General features: G+C 53.2%; 1 protein-coding gene across 1 annotated transcript in view; it reads left to right on the forward strand.

Moving 5' to 3' along the window:
* Window positions 1-471: 471 nt before the first annotated feature.
* Window positions 472-15,719, forward strand: part of CACNA1I (calcium voltage-gated channel subunit alpha1 I) — a 150,729-nt gene continuing 135,481 nt past the window's right edge. Inside the window, exon 1 of the mRNA XM_007941688.1 lies at window positions 472-707. Coding sequence (XP_007939879.1) covers window positions 472-707 — 236 coding nt within the window. The remainder of the gene's footprint in view (window positions 708-15,719) is intronic.

The following is a 15,719-nucleotide window of genomic DNA, read 5'->3' on the forward strand; positions in this document are numbered from 1 at the left end:
TCGGAGCAGTCCATCCTGATCCCCTTGGCTTGCCCAGGTCCCCTGTATCTGATCCTATACGAATTCAACTTCTGTGTAACACACATCGTCTCGGCGATAATGTCTGTTTTTCCACAACTTTCCCTTTTTTTCTTGCAAACTTCCTTCATCTTTGATTATGCAGTCAGTGCACAGCTCTGTTCTCCTTGTGAAGAAGGAGACTCACAGTGGCTCTGCGGAAGGCTGAACTCTCTCCGCTTTTCACTTGCTAAACTGGAGCTCTGGAGTTGGCCAGACTTGCTCACTGATCACCCAGCTGGCCCTTCAGCTGGCTCCTAGTCTCTGTGTCCTCACAGAGTGCCAGTGGGGCCTGGGAGGTGTGGGCCTGGGCCGTTCTAGCCTGGGGGACCCCTGCCCCGTGGTGAGAAGCAGGTTGGGGAGCCCCACCATGTACTCCTTCTCTTTCCCCAGTGCTCCCCGCCCAGCGCTGCCATGGCTGAGAGCTCCTCGCCACCCGCTTCATCTGCCGCAGCAGGCCCGGTCGCTGAGCCCGGCATCAGGGAGCAGCTGGCGCCCCAGAGCCCCCCTCCCTCCCCTCCAGGCCTGGAGGAGCCCTTGGATGGAGGCGATCCTGACGTCCCACACCCCGACCTGGCTCCTGTTGCCTTTTTCTGCTTGCGGCAGACCACCAGCCCTCGGAACTGGTGCATCAAGATGGTGTGTAACCCATATCCTCCGGGCATCCCGGGTGGGCCAGGGGGCCTTGGGTTGAGCTCTTCCTGCACAGTGCCCCTGCCCACACCTTCCTCTGGTTGGGAGGCACGGCCGAGGCTGCTGGGTCTTGGTGATGATGAGGGAGCCCAGGTGGTGGGTCTGGGGAGACAGATGTGGCGTGGAGGTTGGACCGAGGAGGACCTGGTGTCCTGCTGATTAAGGGGATCAGCCCAGTGGCTGGCTGGTTCAGAAAGTCCTCAGACATGAGCTCCATGTCTGTGTGGGAGCCTGGGATGCGGAGTTAGGTCAGCCCCTGGGCCGGCACCCGGTGACAGAGTCATTTGGTAGATAGTGATCAGACGCAGCTGATGAGAGTGAGACCGGAGGGATCCAGGGCTGTGGGCTGAGCAGCCGATCCAAACACGAACCCTTCTCATGGCTCCTGCTGTGCCCTCCATCCAGGGCCGGGATGGAGGGCATTCATCTTCCTGCCTCTACCTCCTGTGTCCAGTCTTACACCCCCTGTGTCCAGTCTTACACCCCTTCTCAGCTTCCCATTGCCCTTGAAGTACAGAGCCTCACGTGCTGTTCCCTCTGTCTGAAAGGCCTCCCCGCTCCCTCTTCTCCTGGCTAAATCCTTTGCTGCATCTTTCAGAGCATAGCTGCAGTGTCACCTCCTCAAGGAAGCCCTCTGAGATTTCCCCTCATCTTCTATGTTTGCTGCATCCATCCCAGGCACCAGTAGGATCCTTTACTTCACACTGGTCTCCTCCAGGGTCACCAGGGCAGGGACTGAGTCAGTCTTGCTCACTGCCGGGCCCCAGCACCTAGCACCATGCCCCCAAACTGGTAGGTGCACATTTGGTATTTGCTGGGGCATATTGGCAATGAGCCGAATCTTCAGTAATGAAGGTGGACAGGGTGGTGGGTCGAGGATGCTCCCAGTGGAGGCACAGCATAGGTAGAGGCCTGGGGAGGAGAGAATCAGCGTGTAGGGGAGGGGGGCAGTTGGTGTGGAAGGAATGGAGGGGGGAGGGGGGGTGGGGAGATGAGGCTGGAGGGGATGGGCTCACAAGGCTTTGTAGGCGAGTGAGGAGTTGGGCTGTTCTGGGAGCATTGGGCAGCTGGTGCAGTGTTTCAAGCAGGGTGTGGTAGGGAGAGGTTTGTGTTTCAGGCCCATGAGCCGGTGGCGGAAGGATCGTGGGTGTGAGCCTAGTGGCCGGGGACCAGTGAGGAGGAGGCCTCTTGGTTCTTGGGGCCTCCAAGCTCAGGCCACACAGGGCAGGGTGGGAGTGTGATGAGAGTCAGGTCGCAGGTCTGAGCCCAGCTTCATGGGACACAGCCTGGAGCAGGGAAGCATTGGAGAGCTGCCTGTGCCCTAGCCCCAGCCCTAGAAACAGGATGTCTGGGGTGCAGGCTGGCAAGGCCAGGAGCCAGCCACGTTGGGCCCAGGCCTGCTGGCCTCCCCACTCATCAGGGGGCTGAAGCAGAGATGGGCCCGGACCAGACCGAGCTCTTGGAAACCAGCAGATCTCTCTAGAGTAGACAGAGAGCAGGGCACCCTGAACTGGCTGGAGGCTGAGAACCTTGAAGCTTCTGAGGGGCAGTCAGCGGTCTCAGCATGATGAGAGGGGCCGCTCTGAAACTCAGTTCACCCAGAGCTCCCTGATGTCCACCTGGGTCAGATCCTGGGACAGGCGGGGTGAGGAAGCGGAATTGGTTCTTCCTGGAGAGTTCCCAGGAGTAGAGGGGTGGGCAGATACATCACCCATGTGGGTAGTTTTAGTGCAAAATTTTGGGGAAACAGTAGGGCCCTGTAGTGTGTGGGCTGAGGGGGGGCCAGGCCAGAGGACAAGGTGACAATGAGAGCTGAGGGCCTTTGAGGAGGAGAAAGGCTGGCAGGAGGACCTGGAAGACAATGGGGCAATGTCACAAGGCTCTTACTTAGGTTGATTCTGGCTCTGCCACTTGGATGCTGTGTGACCTTGGGAGAGTCATCTCACCTCTCTGAGCCTCTAGTGTTCAAGGCCATCAACACTGGCTGTTATTCTGGCAGGGAGAGCATCTCATTGCTCTGGGCTGGGGACAGGGGCATGGCTCGGATGACCTGGGCCTGAGCGTGTGACCCAACTTGCCCTCTGAGGGGCTCTGGGAGGTCTGGCTGGGCTAAATTACATGAAGCTTGCCTGAGTGTCACACAGAGGCCCTGGGTTGTCCCAAGTCCTGTCTGCTTTGAACTAGCTGTGTATCCCTGTTCTCTGAGCCTCAGCGTCTTCATGGATTAGGGGGCTGGTGAGAGGACCCCTTACCTCTGCCCTGGGCCCTGACCACTAAGCACCATAGGGCCCTTCCAGTTGTCCACACTGTGGGGCTGTTGGGCAAACAGTTCTTGAGGTCACTTTCTTCTTTGTCCCCAGCCCTCTTCCTGCACCTCAGGGTATGTGAGCCACAGCTTGTGGTTGGGGTAACAGTGGGGCTGGTCCAGGAGAAGGGAGCAGGGGTCCTGACCCCAGGCAGAGCTGGCCTGGGCCCTTGTCTGTCTCCGTGAAGAACTCTGGGAAGTCAAAGTGGGGTGGGAGGTAGTGCCAAATTCAGTCCAACAGAGGGGCTGAACTTTTCCACGCTCAGCTGCCCAGAGCCCCTCAGGCTCCCCATCACCAGATGGGTTGGGTGGTGGGAGAATGGGATTCTAAGGCTGAAACAGCTGGGCTTTCTCTAGACCAGAGATTGGATGGTTCCAAAACAGAGGGACTTCTAAAGTGTCAGGGCCTCTCAGACTTGACCCTCCTGTGATCATCAGTGAGTTCAAAGTTAAGGCTGAAGGCTCAATGACATGAACATTGTAAGCTTCTGTGACTCAAAGGCTCTAAGGTTCTTCAAAGTGCGGGAGTCTAAGATTTGATAGCTGCGAGTCTGGGCCTGTGGTTCTGCCCTGTGTGACGGTGATCATGGCACTAAGAGTTCATAGCCTGTGACGGGTCAGGGGCAGGTGGGTTTCTACAAATATGGACCCAATATCCACAGGGGTCCCTGAAGCAGGGACTCCACCACAGGCAGCCCAGGATGGGCTTTGGGGGCTCGGAGACAGTGTGTGTGGGGGTGTCTTTGATTAGGTGCAGAGGGCTTGAGGGTTCGTCTTTGGCCAGAGACCTTCTCATTGAGAGGGAGGTAGAGAGGGGACAGTGCTTAAGCCAGTGCTCCTCAACTGGGATACGACTGGCATTTGGGTAAGACAGTGTTTGTGTGGCAGTGACATTATAGGACCTTTGGTGTTCCTGGCTCTTGGGCACTAAATGTCACTTCTCGTTGTTAGCTGCTGTTGAATTGGCCCTGGACTTGTGGGAGCCCATGCATGTGGTATGGAAAGTTGCCTGATACTGTGCCAGCCCCATGACTGGTTATGGATTGGACCATTGTGCTGCACAGGGCTTTTCCATTGGCTGATTTTAGGGAGATCGCCAGGTCTTTCTTCCTAGTCTGTGTTAGTCTGGAAGCTCTACTGAAACCTGTTCAGTGTCATGGCATCGTGCAAGCTTGCTCTCATGGACGAGTGGTGCTGCACTTGAGGTTCAATGGCAGGAACTGAACCCAGGTCCCTGCATGCAAGACAAGAATTCCACCACAGAACCGCCACTGCCTCTAAATGTTAGTAGGGTCCCTTAATCATCGTGACATAACTTGACCCCTCACATTTTCAGACCCTGCAGGGGGTAGATCTGCTCCCCACTGACAGCCCAAAGGAACTGTGGACATGCAGGCACCAGGCTTCAGCTAGCGGGAGCAACTATTACTCACGCCCACAGGACCCAGGAGGGGCGGGGAGTGTGGGCTCCAGTATCCCTGGAGCCGAGGGACCCTGGCCCAGAGCCAGCTGCCTTTGAAGCTTGAGCTCCTGACTCAGCTCCTAGCTTGGCCCCAAGATAGTCCTTGAGTCACCGCCTGTCTCACTGAGCCCTCTGCAAGCAGGCAGGCCAGGGCAGGAAAAGTCAGCCACACTTGCTGCCTGGCCTGGGCCCTGAACACTTGCTGTCAATGGGGTTCTGCCGGGAGGCCTCTGGCTTGGAAATGTCAGGGAACTGTTGTGATATTTGACTCATGGGGAGCTGACATGTGACACTGTGGAAAATGCTGGAGGCCTGAGTCAGATAGACCAGGGCCTGGTTTTCCCTCTTACGTGCTGTGTGAGCCTGGGCCAGTTTCTTAACCTCTCCATGCCTCAGCTTTCCCCACTGTCAGATGGGGATGGTAATACAGGCTTCACAGGGCAGCACTGAAGACCAACGCCGTATACCAGGCAACATGTGGAAATGGGGCTTTGTAGACTAGGACAACCACCACATGCAAGGTTCTCACTTTCATTATCTGTGAAAAGGGCCCTTACTGAGTAAACACTTGACTTGTGGTAGATTCAATGAAACATTGGGCACAAAGTCTTTAGATAAGAACATAATCCTTCATAGGACATTGTTTGCAGGGAAAATCAGATTCAACCATGTTATTTAGATATGTTTGTGCCAGTTTTGATGCTAGTAGCCATGCCCTCACCTGTGCAGACATTGCTAATCAATCACAGCATCTTCAGCAGAGCATCCCTGGCAGCCATGACTAATCACCCGGAAACCTATTTTCCACCTTGGATTACTCTTCAAGAACTTTTCTTAGGAGGTAACAGCTGCATGTGAGAGACGTTTGTGTGTGTGTTTGTTTGTGTGTGTGTGGTTGTGGGTGTGGGTGTGGGTGTGGGTGTCCATACTCTCGTTTCCTCTCCCTGAGTCTCAGTGTTCTCATCTCTGTAAGGGGCGATTAGACGTGATTCCTGTCTAATTAGCCCCCAGCCTGTGTCCAGCACAGAGGGGGTGCTCAGTAACAATAATCATGGGAGTTGACACCTACTGTGCTGAGTGCCTTGTCCCAACATCACCTTGAATCCTCACCCACAGAGGTCAGTGCTGTCATAATCCCGTTTTACAGGTGAGGCAAACGAGGCTTGGAGGTTGTCATTTTTACCCCAGGTTGCACAGCCAGGGTGAGGTAGAGTTGGGATGAAAACCTCGATTTATCTGACTGCCCAGCCCAGGCTCTTATCCAGGACACCACTGCCACCTGCAAAGCCCGGGAAAGTGCCCAGCTCTCCACATGCCCGCCCAGGCTCCATCCTCCTCTGAGCTGATGTCCGGGGCAGGCAGGTTTGCTTTGCAGCACCAGATGCCTGGATGAGGATCCTCTAGGAACTTCAGCCATCTCTCTGTGGCCTGCCTGATTGGATCTCTTTGAGGGGTTTGCAGCCCCCTCCCCTGCTGGCATGCACCTGGGCTCTGCCTCCCACTCACTGGCCATCACTAAGCCAGCGCTTCTGCTGTGATGGGAACCAGCCATGCATGGAAGCCAGTCAGCTGTGAAGGCCTCCTATCTGCACTGGGAGGGGAGAAGGGAGGCACCAGGTGCCGAGTGACCTTGGATAAGTCACTCCCCCTCTTGCCCTCTGTCTTCTCATCTGCAGGATGGGGAGAGGTGGACAGTGCGGTCTCCAAGAGGAGGAAGTGTGTGCAAGGGCACCTTCACACTGGGTTTCTGGGGGGGGCGGTGCTCACTTGCCCTGCTCCTCTGTAGCTGTGGCCTAACACTCGCATCCCCCAGACTTGCCCTTCTACCCCAGATTAGCCTGCTCTGGTCCCCCATCTGGCTTTGGCCCTTTACTTGCCAAGGTTGGAGTCTACGGGTACTCTTGTTTCTAAGTGGCTGTCTGGTCCTGGTTGTATGCCCTGCTTAGACCCCGCCTCTTAGACCTACGTAGAGAGGGTGGGCCCATACCTGGTCTGTGGTGCCAAGCCCTGTGCTCCTTCATTGGGCATGCTCAGCTGCCTGTTGAGGAATGGATGGACTCACTTGTCCATCATTTATTCACCCATTCATTAAATCAGTCAGGGAGCCTTTATTGAATGCTTGCCATATGCACATGTTGGCTACTCCCATTTTGTGTTGGGGCTGATCACTCTGGCAACCCTTGGACAGACGTCCAGCTGGGAGACCCATCACAAGAGGGTACCTGTGGGATTGTGGTAAGAAGTGATGGTGTCTCGGAGTGCTGGCCAAGGATCTGGAAAGGAGGGTCTGAGTGGAGGTGGGGCTGCCTTTGGGGTCAGTTCTGAAAGGAGAGGACTCAGAGGTGACTTCTGTGTCTCCAGTTTGATTGCCAAGTGTGATACTTAAGATTGTGTTGTCAGCTTGGCTGGGCCTGGCTTTGAGTGGCTGGGAAGCTGGACATAGTGTTCCGCATGATGAGACTGGCAATCAACTCCATGGTGAAATCTACTGGGTGCAGCCAAGTAGCTGCCTTAGGGATGTGGGCCGCTTCCAGTAGATAAGAAGACACTTTGAGAAAGGTCTTGAGCTTTTCAGCACATCTGGATCCTGCACTTGGTCCAGTCTTCATCTCAGTGGCCTGTTGTGTTGTCTGCCGATCTTGAGACTGATTCTGGACTTGAATTAGTGGCCTGCTGTGGTGCTCGGTTATCTTGCAACTGTGCCATTTTATTTGTCAGCCTTGGGTTTTTCAGGCTCAGCAGCCAGCAGCTGCTTGAGTGAAGAGCCTCCAGCTTCAGTGGGGCAGGAGCAAAAGGCAGAACTGAAGCCCAAGGTTGAGGGGCTTTTACCCAGCCCCCAGAGCTGGCACTTTGAACTTGGACTTGTAGCCTCCTAAACTGTAAGACAATAAATCCCTGTTTGTTAAAGTCACCCATTTGTGGTATTTCTGTTAGAGCAGCATTAGAGGACTGCTGAGTGAATGATGACCCGCTCCTGGATTCTTGGCTGAGTGGCCTTGGACAAGCCCCTCGCCAGGCCTCTGTTTGCTCATCTATGAAGTGCAGCCACAATGACCCTTGAGTGGGAATGTCAGGGGGTCAAATGAGAATTCTGAAGCAAGCACTGGGCAAACCATTCAGTCCTGTTGGCTGCTGTGTGCACACTGGGGCTGGCAGGGAGCTGGCAGGAGCTACTGAGGCAGCCCAGGTGTTCCTGCAAGCAGAGCTTGGGCTGGGGACAACTGGGCTCCGTGTCTCTGGTGTGAGAGGCCTATGGGCCAGCTGCCAGGGCCTGCCATGGAGAGAGGCTGCAGGCAGCCTTTAGGGGTGCAGCCTGCTGACCCCTGGAGGTGGGTGAGCATGATGAAGGGAGAGAGGAGAAGACGCCACTGGGAAAGCAATCCATCTGGTGGGGGAGAAACAGGGCCGCCATTGGCTGGAAGGCTCCTCTCCTAGGTTCCCGGCCCCTCCTGGCCTGTCATGTAGCCCATCCCCCTGCCCCTGTGTGGGCAACCTCGAAGTCCAGGTAATGGCCTCTAGGACCTTTTGGAGGGCCTGTGACTATCAAGAAGTCCTCCCTTAATCTAACTGCTATTCTCTTATCCTGAGGCCTTTCCCTGTGGCTGGGCTCCTGAGTATCTGGGCTGGGCTTTTGGGTCTCTTCCTGTCTCAACAGGCAGCTCTGGGGTCCCACCCATCCCGCTCCATGTGACAGCTGGTGCCCGCTCTCCCGCCCTTTGCCAGTACAGTGGGGAGAGCACTGAGCCAGGAGCCCATAGCTGTGCCACGCTGGGCTCTCATCTCTCCAGTCGGATCCACTCTCTCCTCCTGCCTTGCTTTCCTGCTCAGGGGGCCCATACCCTGTGTCTGGAAGCAGTTTGTGGTGGGTAAAATGTGTGTCCAGGAGGGGCTGTTGACCTCCCTTTCTCCCTCCCTCCCTCCTTGCCTTTCTGTTTTTCTTAATTTCTTTGCATATTCTGTTCCCACTGACAGAACGTCAGGGGTTCTCCATCACCCCAGAATGGTCTTACTCAGCTCAGATGCGAGGCCCGCTACCATCCCACCTGGTTGACCCTCCAGCCACGTCCCGCTTTCTCCTTTCTTGTACTCACTCTGAGGTGCAGATGCTCCGTGATGTTTCTTGATGCTTCTCTTGCGTCTCTGCTCCGGGCCACTCTACTCAGGCAGCATCTGCTTCCTGGATGTCTTCTCCCCATCTCCATGGCTCCAAATGCCCCTGGTCCACAGGCCCAGGGCTGGGTCACCCCCTGCAGGACATCTTCCTGACCCCAGCTTCCTCCTCTGTAGACCCCTGGCCCTTCATGACTTTTTCCTTCTCCGTCTCCTCCTCTGTCACTTGCTGTCTCCTCAGCCCTCACCCTGTGTCTCTAGCTTCCCAGATGCCCTGGCACTACTGGGCTTGTTGGACTGATTGCATTTGCTCGGCACTTTGCACGACCCCTTGGATTCGTTTGGCGTTTCCTGGTAGGTAACTGGGCAGAGGCTGTGCTTCTCTGCATTCTATGGCTGGGGGTCCTGAGGCCCAGGAGGGAACATGACTCACCCGAGGGCACACGCTGTGTAATCAGCTGGGCAGAGGGGCGCTATGCTCTCAAGCAGTTCCGCCACTAGCCCTTGCGCTGCTCATGGCCAGGGAAGGGGTCCTTTGTGTGTGTGGGGTCCCTTCGTTCCTTCTCCAGCCCTGGCCTAATCAGGGTGTCCATATGGGTGCAAGTGCTGCTGGGAGAAACAACACATGGCTGGGAAATCGCCCGTTTCCCTCCATCTGGTGTGAAGAAGGTTGTTTTTCTCAGAAGTAAAAGTCAGCATCCAGCAGAGCCCTGGGGGTGCTCCTGGGGGCCACAATGGATACTGCACTCTCATTGCTCTCATTGGTCTGACTGGGTAGCCAGTCAGAAGAGCCTGGCTGGTCCAGGGGAGGGCCTGGCCCCCAGGGCAGCCTCAGGGCCTTACAGTGAAAACTTCTGTCTAAAGAGAGCTACAGGTGCAGAGGCTGTCCCTGACTCAGCCTAGGGGATAGTAAAGCCTGCCTGGAGGAAGGGGCTTTTGGCCTGGGTCTTGCTGCATGTCTAGGAGTTTTCCAGAAGAACAGTGGATAGATGTTGTTCCAGGCGGAAGGACTAGTATAGGGAATGGTGGGGAGCTACGAGGTGGGGACTGGATTTCAGGGTGTTGAGTGCTTAGAGTCTGCACTTGAACTTAGTTAGAGCTTGCACTTGATCTTGTGGGCACCAGAAGTCACTGATGAGTGTTCAGCAGGCATGGGATGTGGGCAGGTTCCTTTACTAGAATGGTACCACTCAGAGCAGAATGGAGGATGCTTTGGAGGGAGAGAGATTGAGGCTGGGTGACCAGGCTGGAGGCTTCCACCAAAAGCAAAAAAACAAAATCACTGCCACCGAGTTGATCTAATTCAGCAACCCCATTGGGTTTCCAAGGGTATAAATCTCTGTGGAAGCAGACTGCCTCATCTTTCTTCTGTGGAGTGTCTGGTGGGTTCGAACCACCAACCTTGTGGTTCATAGCCAAATGTCTTAACCACTACACCAACCAGAGCTCCAACAGTGGATGGCAGTTGATTCCTTCATTCATTCAGCAGGTGTTTATTGACATCCAGCTCTGGGTAGGACACTGTTCTAGACTTGAGTGGAGGTGCCCCCAGGGCACCCGTATACCAGGCCTGGGCACTGTGCTATGACCTCGAGGAGTCCCAGCCTGGTCACACCCCAACCACTCTCTCCTGTGAATGAAGCAAAACAGGTGACAGTTGGGAGGAGGGACCCTCAGGGGGCCATGGGCACCAGGAGAATGTGTGGGTCAGCTGGCCCTGACTGAGACATCACAAGGGCCTTCCTGGAGGAGGCAGAGCCTGGGAACCAGGACAGGAGAGATTTTGCTGGGGGCGAAGTAGGGGGAGAGGAGATGCCATAGGAGCAAAAGTCAACAAAGTTGAGGTGGGATTATCAGGGATGCTGAGGGGCTCCAGCCTGGAGTGGGCTGGGGCAGGCAGGGAGTGGCGGCGAGGACGGAAGGCCATGTGGGGTCTGGATTCTGGAGGGCAAAGGTGGAGATTATGCTGTGAGGGAACTGGCCTTCCCCGAGGACCTACTGTGCGCTGGGTTTGTTTCATCTTCCCAGCAGCTCCGCTCTGCTCCGGAGATTGTGCATTTGGCAAATGTGGTCCAGAGAGGTGACATAATTGTCTGGAGTCACCAGCCTGGCAGCGGCTGTAGGGCTTGGGCTGGGGCCTGTGCAGCTGGAGAGCTGAGGGGAAGCCTCGTTGATACTGACAGAGCAGGCGCCTTGGAAAGAGGCACGGCCATCTAATACGAGCGGCCCCTCGTGGGTCATTTAAAACGTGTCTGGATTTTTACTCACTCTTCCTGCCCTAACCCGGCATTCATGTCAGAAGCCAGCTTTGACCTGCTGCCTCCCTCTGCCCGCCTCGCGACCCTGTTGGGAGACAAACGGCTCCATTTTGTTTCTCTTGGAGAGAAATCAATATGTCTTTTTAATCAGCCTGACTTCCTGTGAAGCTCTCTCTGGCTCTCCTGTGGGGCTGCCTTCCACAGCTCTGTCCCCATCTGCCTGCGGAAGCCAGGATCTGCTCATCTGCTCTCCCACGTTCAAATCCTGATGCTGGGGATTACTGCTGTGTGACGTTGAGCAGGTGGCTTGACCTTTCTGAGCACTAGTTTCCATCTGTATGAGAAAGCAGGAGGAGAAGGCTTGGCTGACTGTGAGATGCTGTAGGCATGTGAGAGTTCAGGGTGTTGGGCAGGGGGAGAGGGAGAGGGCCAGGGTGGAGGCGGGCAGGGCAGGGGTGCCTGCTCCTGGCTCCACATCTGTGGCTCAAAAGGCAGTGATTGTGGACTGAGTATTCCCAAAGTCCAGTCTGGGCTCTGCAAGGTGCAAGCTGGGTGACCCCAAGCAAGTGACCTCCTCCTCTCCAGGTCTGTTTCCTCATCCATAAAATTGAGAGGGGGCTGTATTAGTCGCTCTCAGTTGGGGGTAACATTTGGTTATGTCTAGGGGCAATTTTGGTTGTTACAGCTTGGGGGGAGGGTGTGCTGCTGGCATCTGGTAGGTGGAGACGTAGGTGCTGCCCACCACCACGCAGTGCACGGGACAGCTTGCACAACGAAGAATTAGCAGCCAAAACGGCGGGGGTGCTGAGGCTGAGAATCCCTAGCCTAGATGGTCTCTGCGATCTTCTGAAGCTCTGAAAGTGGGGGAAAGGCAAGAGTCGAGGGCCTTGGGAAGAGAGGGGGCCAGACTGAGAGCAGGAATCTCTAATGGAGGAGGAGAGCGGGTGTTGAGCCCCAACCTGAAGGGTTTCATGTGGCCACACAGACTTGGGTTTGAGTCCTGGATCAGCCATTTACTAGCTGTCACGTTCTGAGCCACTGGCCCACTCCCCACCCGTCTGTCTGTCCCCCATTCATCTATATACCCACCCCTATCTCCACACCTATCCTTCTTTCCTTCATCCATCCATCCCCTATCCATCTGTAGACCCACCCACCTATCTCTGCACCTGTCCTTCATCCATCCATCGATCCATTCCCCCACCCATTCATTCACCCAACCACCCATCTATCCCTTTTCTATTTTTCCATCTCTCCATCCATTCATTTGCCCTCCTACTTGCATACCCACCCATTCATCCACTGAAATCATCCTTCCATTCATGCATTTACCCACCCACCTTCCTAACCATCTACCTGCTCAATCATCCATTGACCCAACTACCAAAACCCCCATCTTCCTATCAACCTATCCATCCACCCATCCATCTATCCATCCATCCATCCATCCATCCATCCATCCATCCATCCATCCGTTTGTTCAGCAAATGCTTGCTTATTATCATTTCATCCATCCTGCCACCTGCTGAATACCAGCCAAGCCCCAGGATGTACTCTCCCGTACTCTGTGCCTTGTATACATGACCTATTCCCCTCACCTTCTGCTCAGTTGTGAGCTCCTTGAAGACAGCCACCATGTTTTATTAATGTCTGTCTCTTCTCTAGACCTTGACCCACAGTCCCTGCACATGGTAGCTGTGCAGCAGAACTTCTGATGAAGAATATCCTAGCAAACAGTGTGGGAGGTGGAGGTTGTGTGGACAGAGATGAGTCTGGAGGGATGGTCGAGAGTGCTTTGGATGCCAGGACAAGGAGTTTGGAAACTATTTGGATGGTGATGGAGAACCATGGAATGCTTTGGTTTTTGGAAGAACTCTATAGCTGTCATGTGGATGTATCAGAAGAGGCAAAACTAGAGGAGGAGGCCATCCAAAGACTAAGGAAGGACAACATGCTGGCCTGCATGGGGCAGAGAGGTGTAGAGAGATGCGTGGAGAGAAGAGACTTGGTGGTGAAATGGACAGGTACCCAAGATGGATGGAGGACAGAAGTGGGTGAAGGCTCCAGAGGGTTCTAGTCCAGACAATGTCTAGAATTGATTAGGGGAAGGGAAACATTGTTCATTGGATTGAGAAGTGCAGGAGGAGATTCCCGAGCTCTGAGAATATGGCATTACCCATTTTGGACATGATGAATTTAAGGTTCCCAGATACTCACTCAGGGCAGTGTTGGGGAGGTCTGTTGCTCAGCACAGAGTGAGCCCGGGACTGAGGAGAGAGACTCGGGACCTGGTCAGCTCAGAGATGGTCACTAAGGATGTGGGAGTGGGTTCAGGGAGAGGTGAGGGAAGACACAGAGTGTGGGGGGGCCCAGAACACCCAGCACTTAAGGGATGGAGCCCATGAGGTAGGAGAACCAGTCAGGGGTTTGTGGTGTCAAGGGCCAAAGGGTAAGAGTTTCTAGAATGAAGGAATTAACCTGGAAATTGTGAACTTGGTTGGGGAGAAGTTGCATTTTTTTAAAAAAATTTTTTAGCTTTTTATTGTGATTTGGGTGAAAGTTTACAGAGCAAATGTATTTTCCATGGAACAGTTCATTCATATTTTATTCCATGACATTGATTGCAGTCCCTACAATGTAGCAGCTCTCTTCCTACTTCCTTTCTGTGGTTACTTTTTCCCTGTGTCCTTCTTTCCTATGCATTCCTGTCCTCTGAGCTATCTCCCTGCACAAATGCTGCCCTTCTGATCTCCCATTGTTGATTATTCTAAGGATTGTACCTACCTGGTATAATTGCTCACCTTGTAGGCCTGTCTGTTGTTTGGCTTAATGTTAAGCCATGGCAGTGAATTCAGTTCTAGGCCCAAAGGGTGACTAGGGGCCATAGTCTCAAGGGTTTTACCAGTCTTTATAAGACCAAGGAACTCTGGTGGCACAGTGCCTAAGGCATTTTGACTGCTAACCAGAAGGCTGGTGATTCAAATCCACTAGCCACTCTGGGGAAGATGAGGCAATCTACTTCGTAAACATTTACCACCTTAGAAACTCAATGGGATCCCTATGAGTTGGAATTGACTCAATAGCAGTGAATTTAATTTTTTTTTTTTTGCATCAGACCAGTAAACCTGGTCTCTTTTATAATTTTGAGTTTTGCTCTATATTTTTCTGCCATTCTATCCAGAATCTTCAATTTTGATCTCTTTCTGAGTAGCTGTTAGTGGTAGCTGGGCACCATCTAGTTCTTCTGGTCTCAGGCACATGTAGCCTGAGGTTCTCATGGCCCACTAGTCCTTTGAACTAATTGTTACCATGTGTCTTTGATTTTTTTCTCTCTTTTCTGCTCTAGACAAAGAGAGACCAAGGGTTGCATCTTAGATGGCTGCTCACAAGCTTTATTTTTTTAAAATTTTTAATTGTGATTTGGGTGAAAGTTTACAGAGTAAATTCACCTTCCATACAGCAGTTCACACATACTTTGTCTCATGACATTGACTACAATTTCCCACAATGCAATAGCTCCCCTCCCACTTCCTTGCGTCTTTGTTTTTCCATGCGTCTTTGGTTTTCTTCATTCTTCTTGATGAGGAGAGACCCATTATTGCATCTAGATGGCCGCTTGCAAGCTTTTAAGATCACAGTCACTACTTGCCAAAGTAGGACGTGAAACCATTTCCCACAATGCAATAGCTCCCCTCCCACTTCCTCCCCTTAGTTACCTCTTCCTTGCTTCCATCCCTCCATGCACTCCTGCCCCTTGAGCTGTCTCTCTGTGCTCACAGACTTTTAAGACGCCACTCATGAATCACCAGAGTAGCATGTGGAGCAGTGTTTTTGTGTAGTTGTCATGCCAGCTGAGCTTCATGTTCCTGTGATCCTGAACTCACAGGCCCAATGACTCATTCCTTCAGGGTGTTTGGCTGTGGCTAATAAGTTATCATAACTTTGCCCCTATTAGCTCTATTATATATACAGGCATTCTTTTTTATTTTTCCAAATTTTTATTGTGATTTGGGTGAAAGTTTACAGTGCAAATTCACTTTCCATGCAACTGTTCATACACATTTTGTTTCATGACATTGACTACAATTTCCCACAATGTAACAACTTTTTTCCCACTTCCTCCCTATAGCTACCTCTTTTCTGTGTCCTTCCCTCCCATGCATTCCTGCCTCCCGCCCCCCACCCGAGCTGTCTCCCTGTGCATACACTGCCCTTCTATTCTCCCATGATTGATCTCTTCAAGGGGTGTATCTACCTAATGTAAATGTTCAGCTTATATGCCTGTCTTTTGTTTGGCTGGAAGCCACAGGAGAGGGTTCAGTTCTAGACCTGAAGGGCAGCTAGGGGTCATAGTCTCAGGGGTTTCACCAGGCTCTATCAGACCAGCAAACCTGGTCCCTTTTTATTTTTTTTAATGATTTTGAGTTTTGTTCCACATTGTTCTTCTACTCTATCCAGGATCTCCTACATAGATCCCCCTCTTAGTGGTTGACAGTGGTAGGTGGGCACCATCTAGTTCTTCTGGTCTCATAGTCATGTAGGTTGAGGATTGCACAATGCACCAGTCTCTTGGAATAATTGTTTCCATGCGTCTTTGATTTTCTTCATTCTTCTTGATGAGGAGAGACCCATTGTTGCATCTAGATGGCCACTTGCAAGCTTTTAAGATCACAGTCACTACTTGCCAAAGTAGGATGTGAAACAATGTTTTTCTCTAGTATATTATGCCAGTTGAGCTTGATGTCCCCTGCAACCATGGTCCTGAGCCCACATGTCCAACTACTCGCTCCCTTTGGGTAGCTCACTGTGACCAGGAAGTGACTACAACCTTGTT

The sequence above is a fragment of the Orycteropus afer genome, unplaced genomic scaffold (genome assembly GCF_000298275.1).
Source record: "Orycteropus afer afer isolate SDZICR_OR568_19922 unplaced genomic scaffold, OryAfe1.0 scaffold00083, whole genome shotgun sequence".
Lineage (NCBI taxonomy): Eukaryota > Metazoa > Chordata > Mammalia > Tubulidentata > Orycteropodidae > Orycteropus > Orycteropus afer.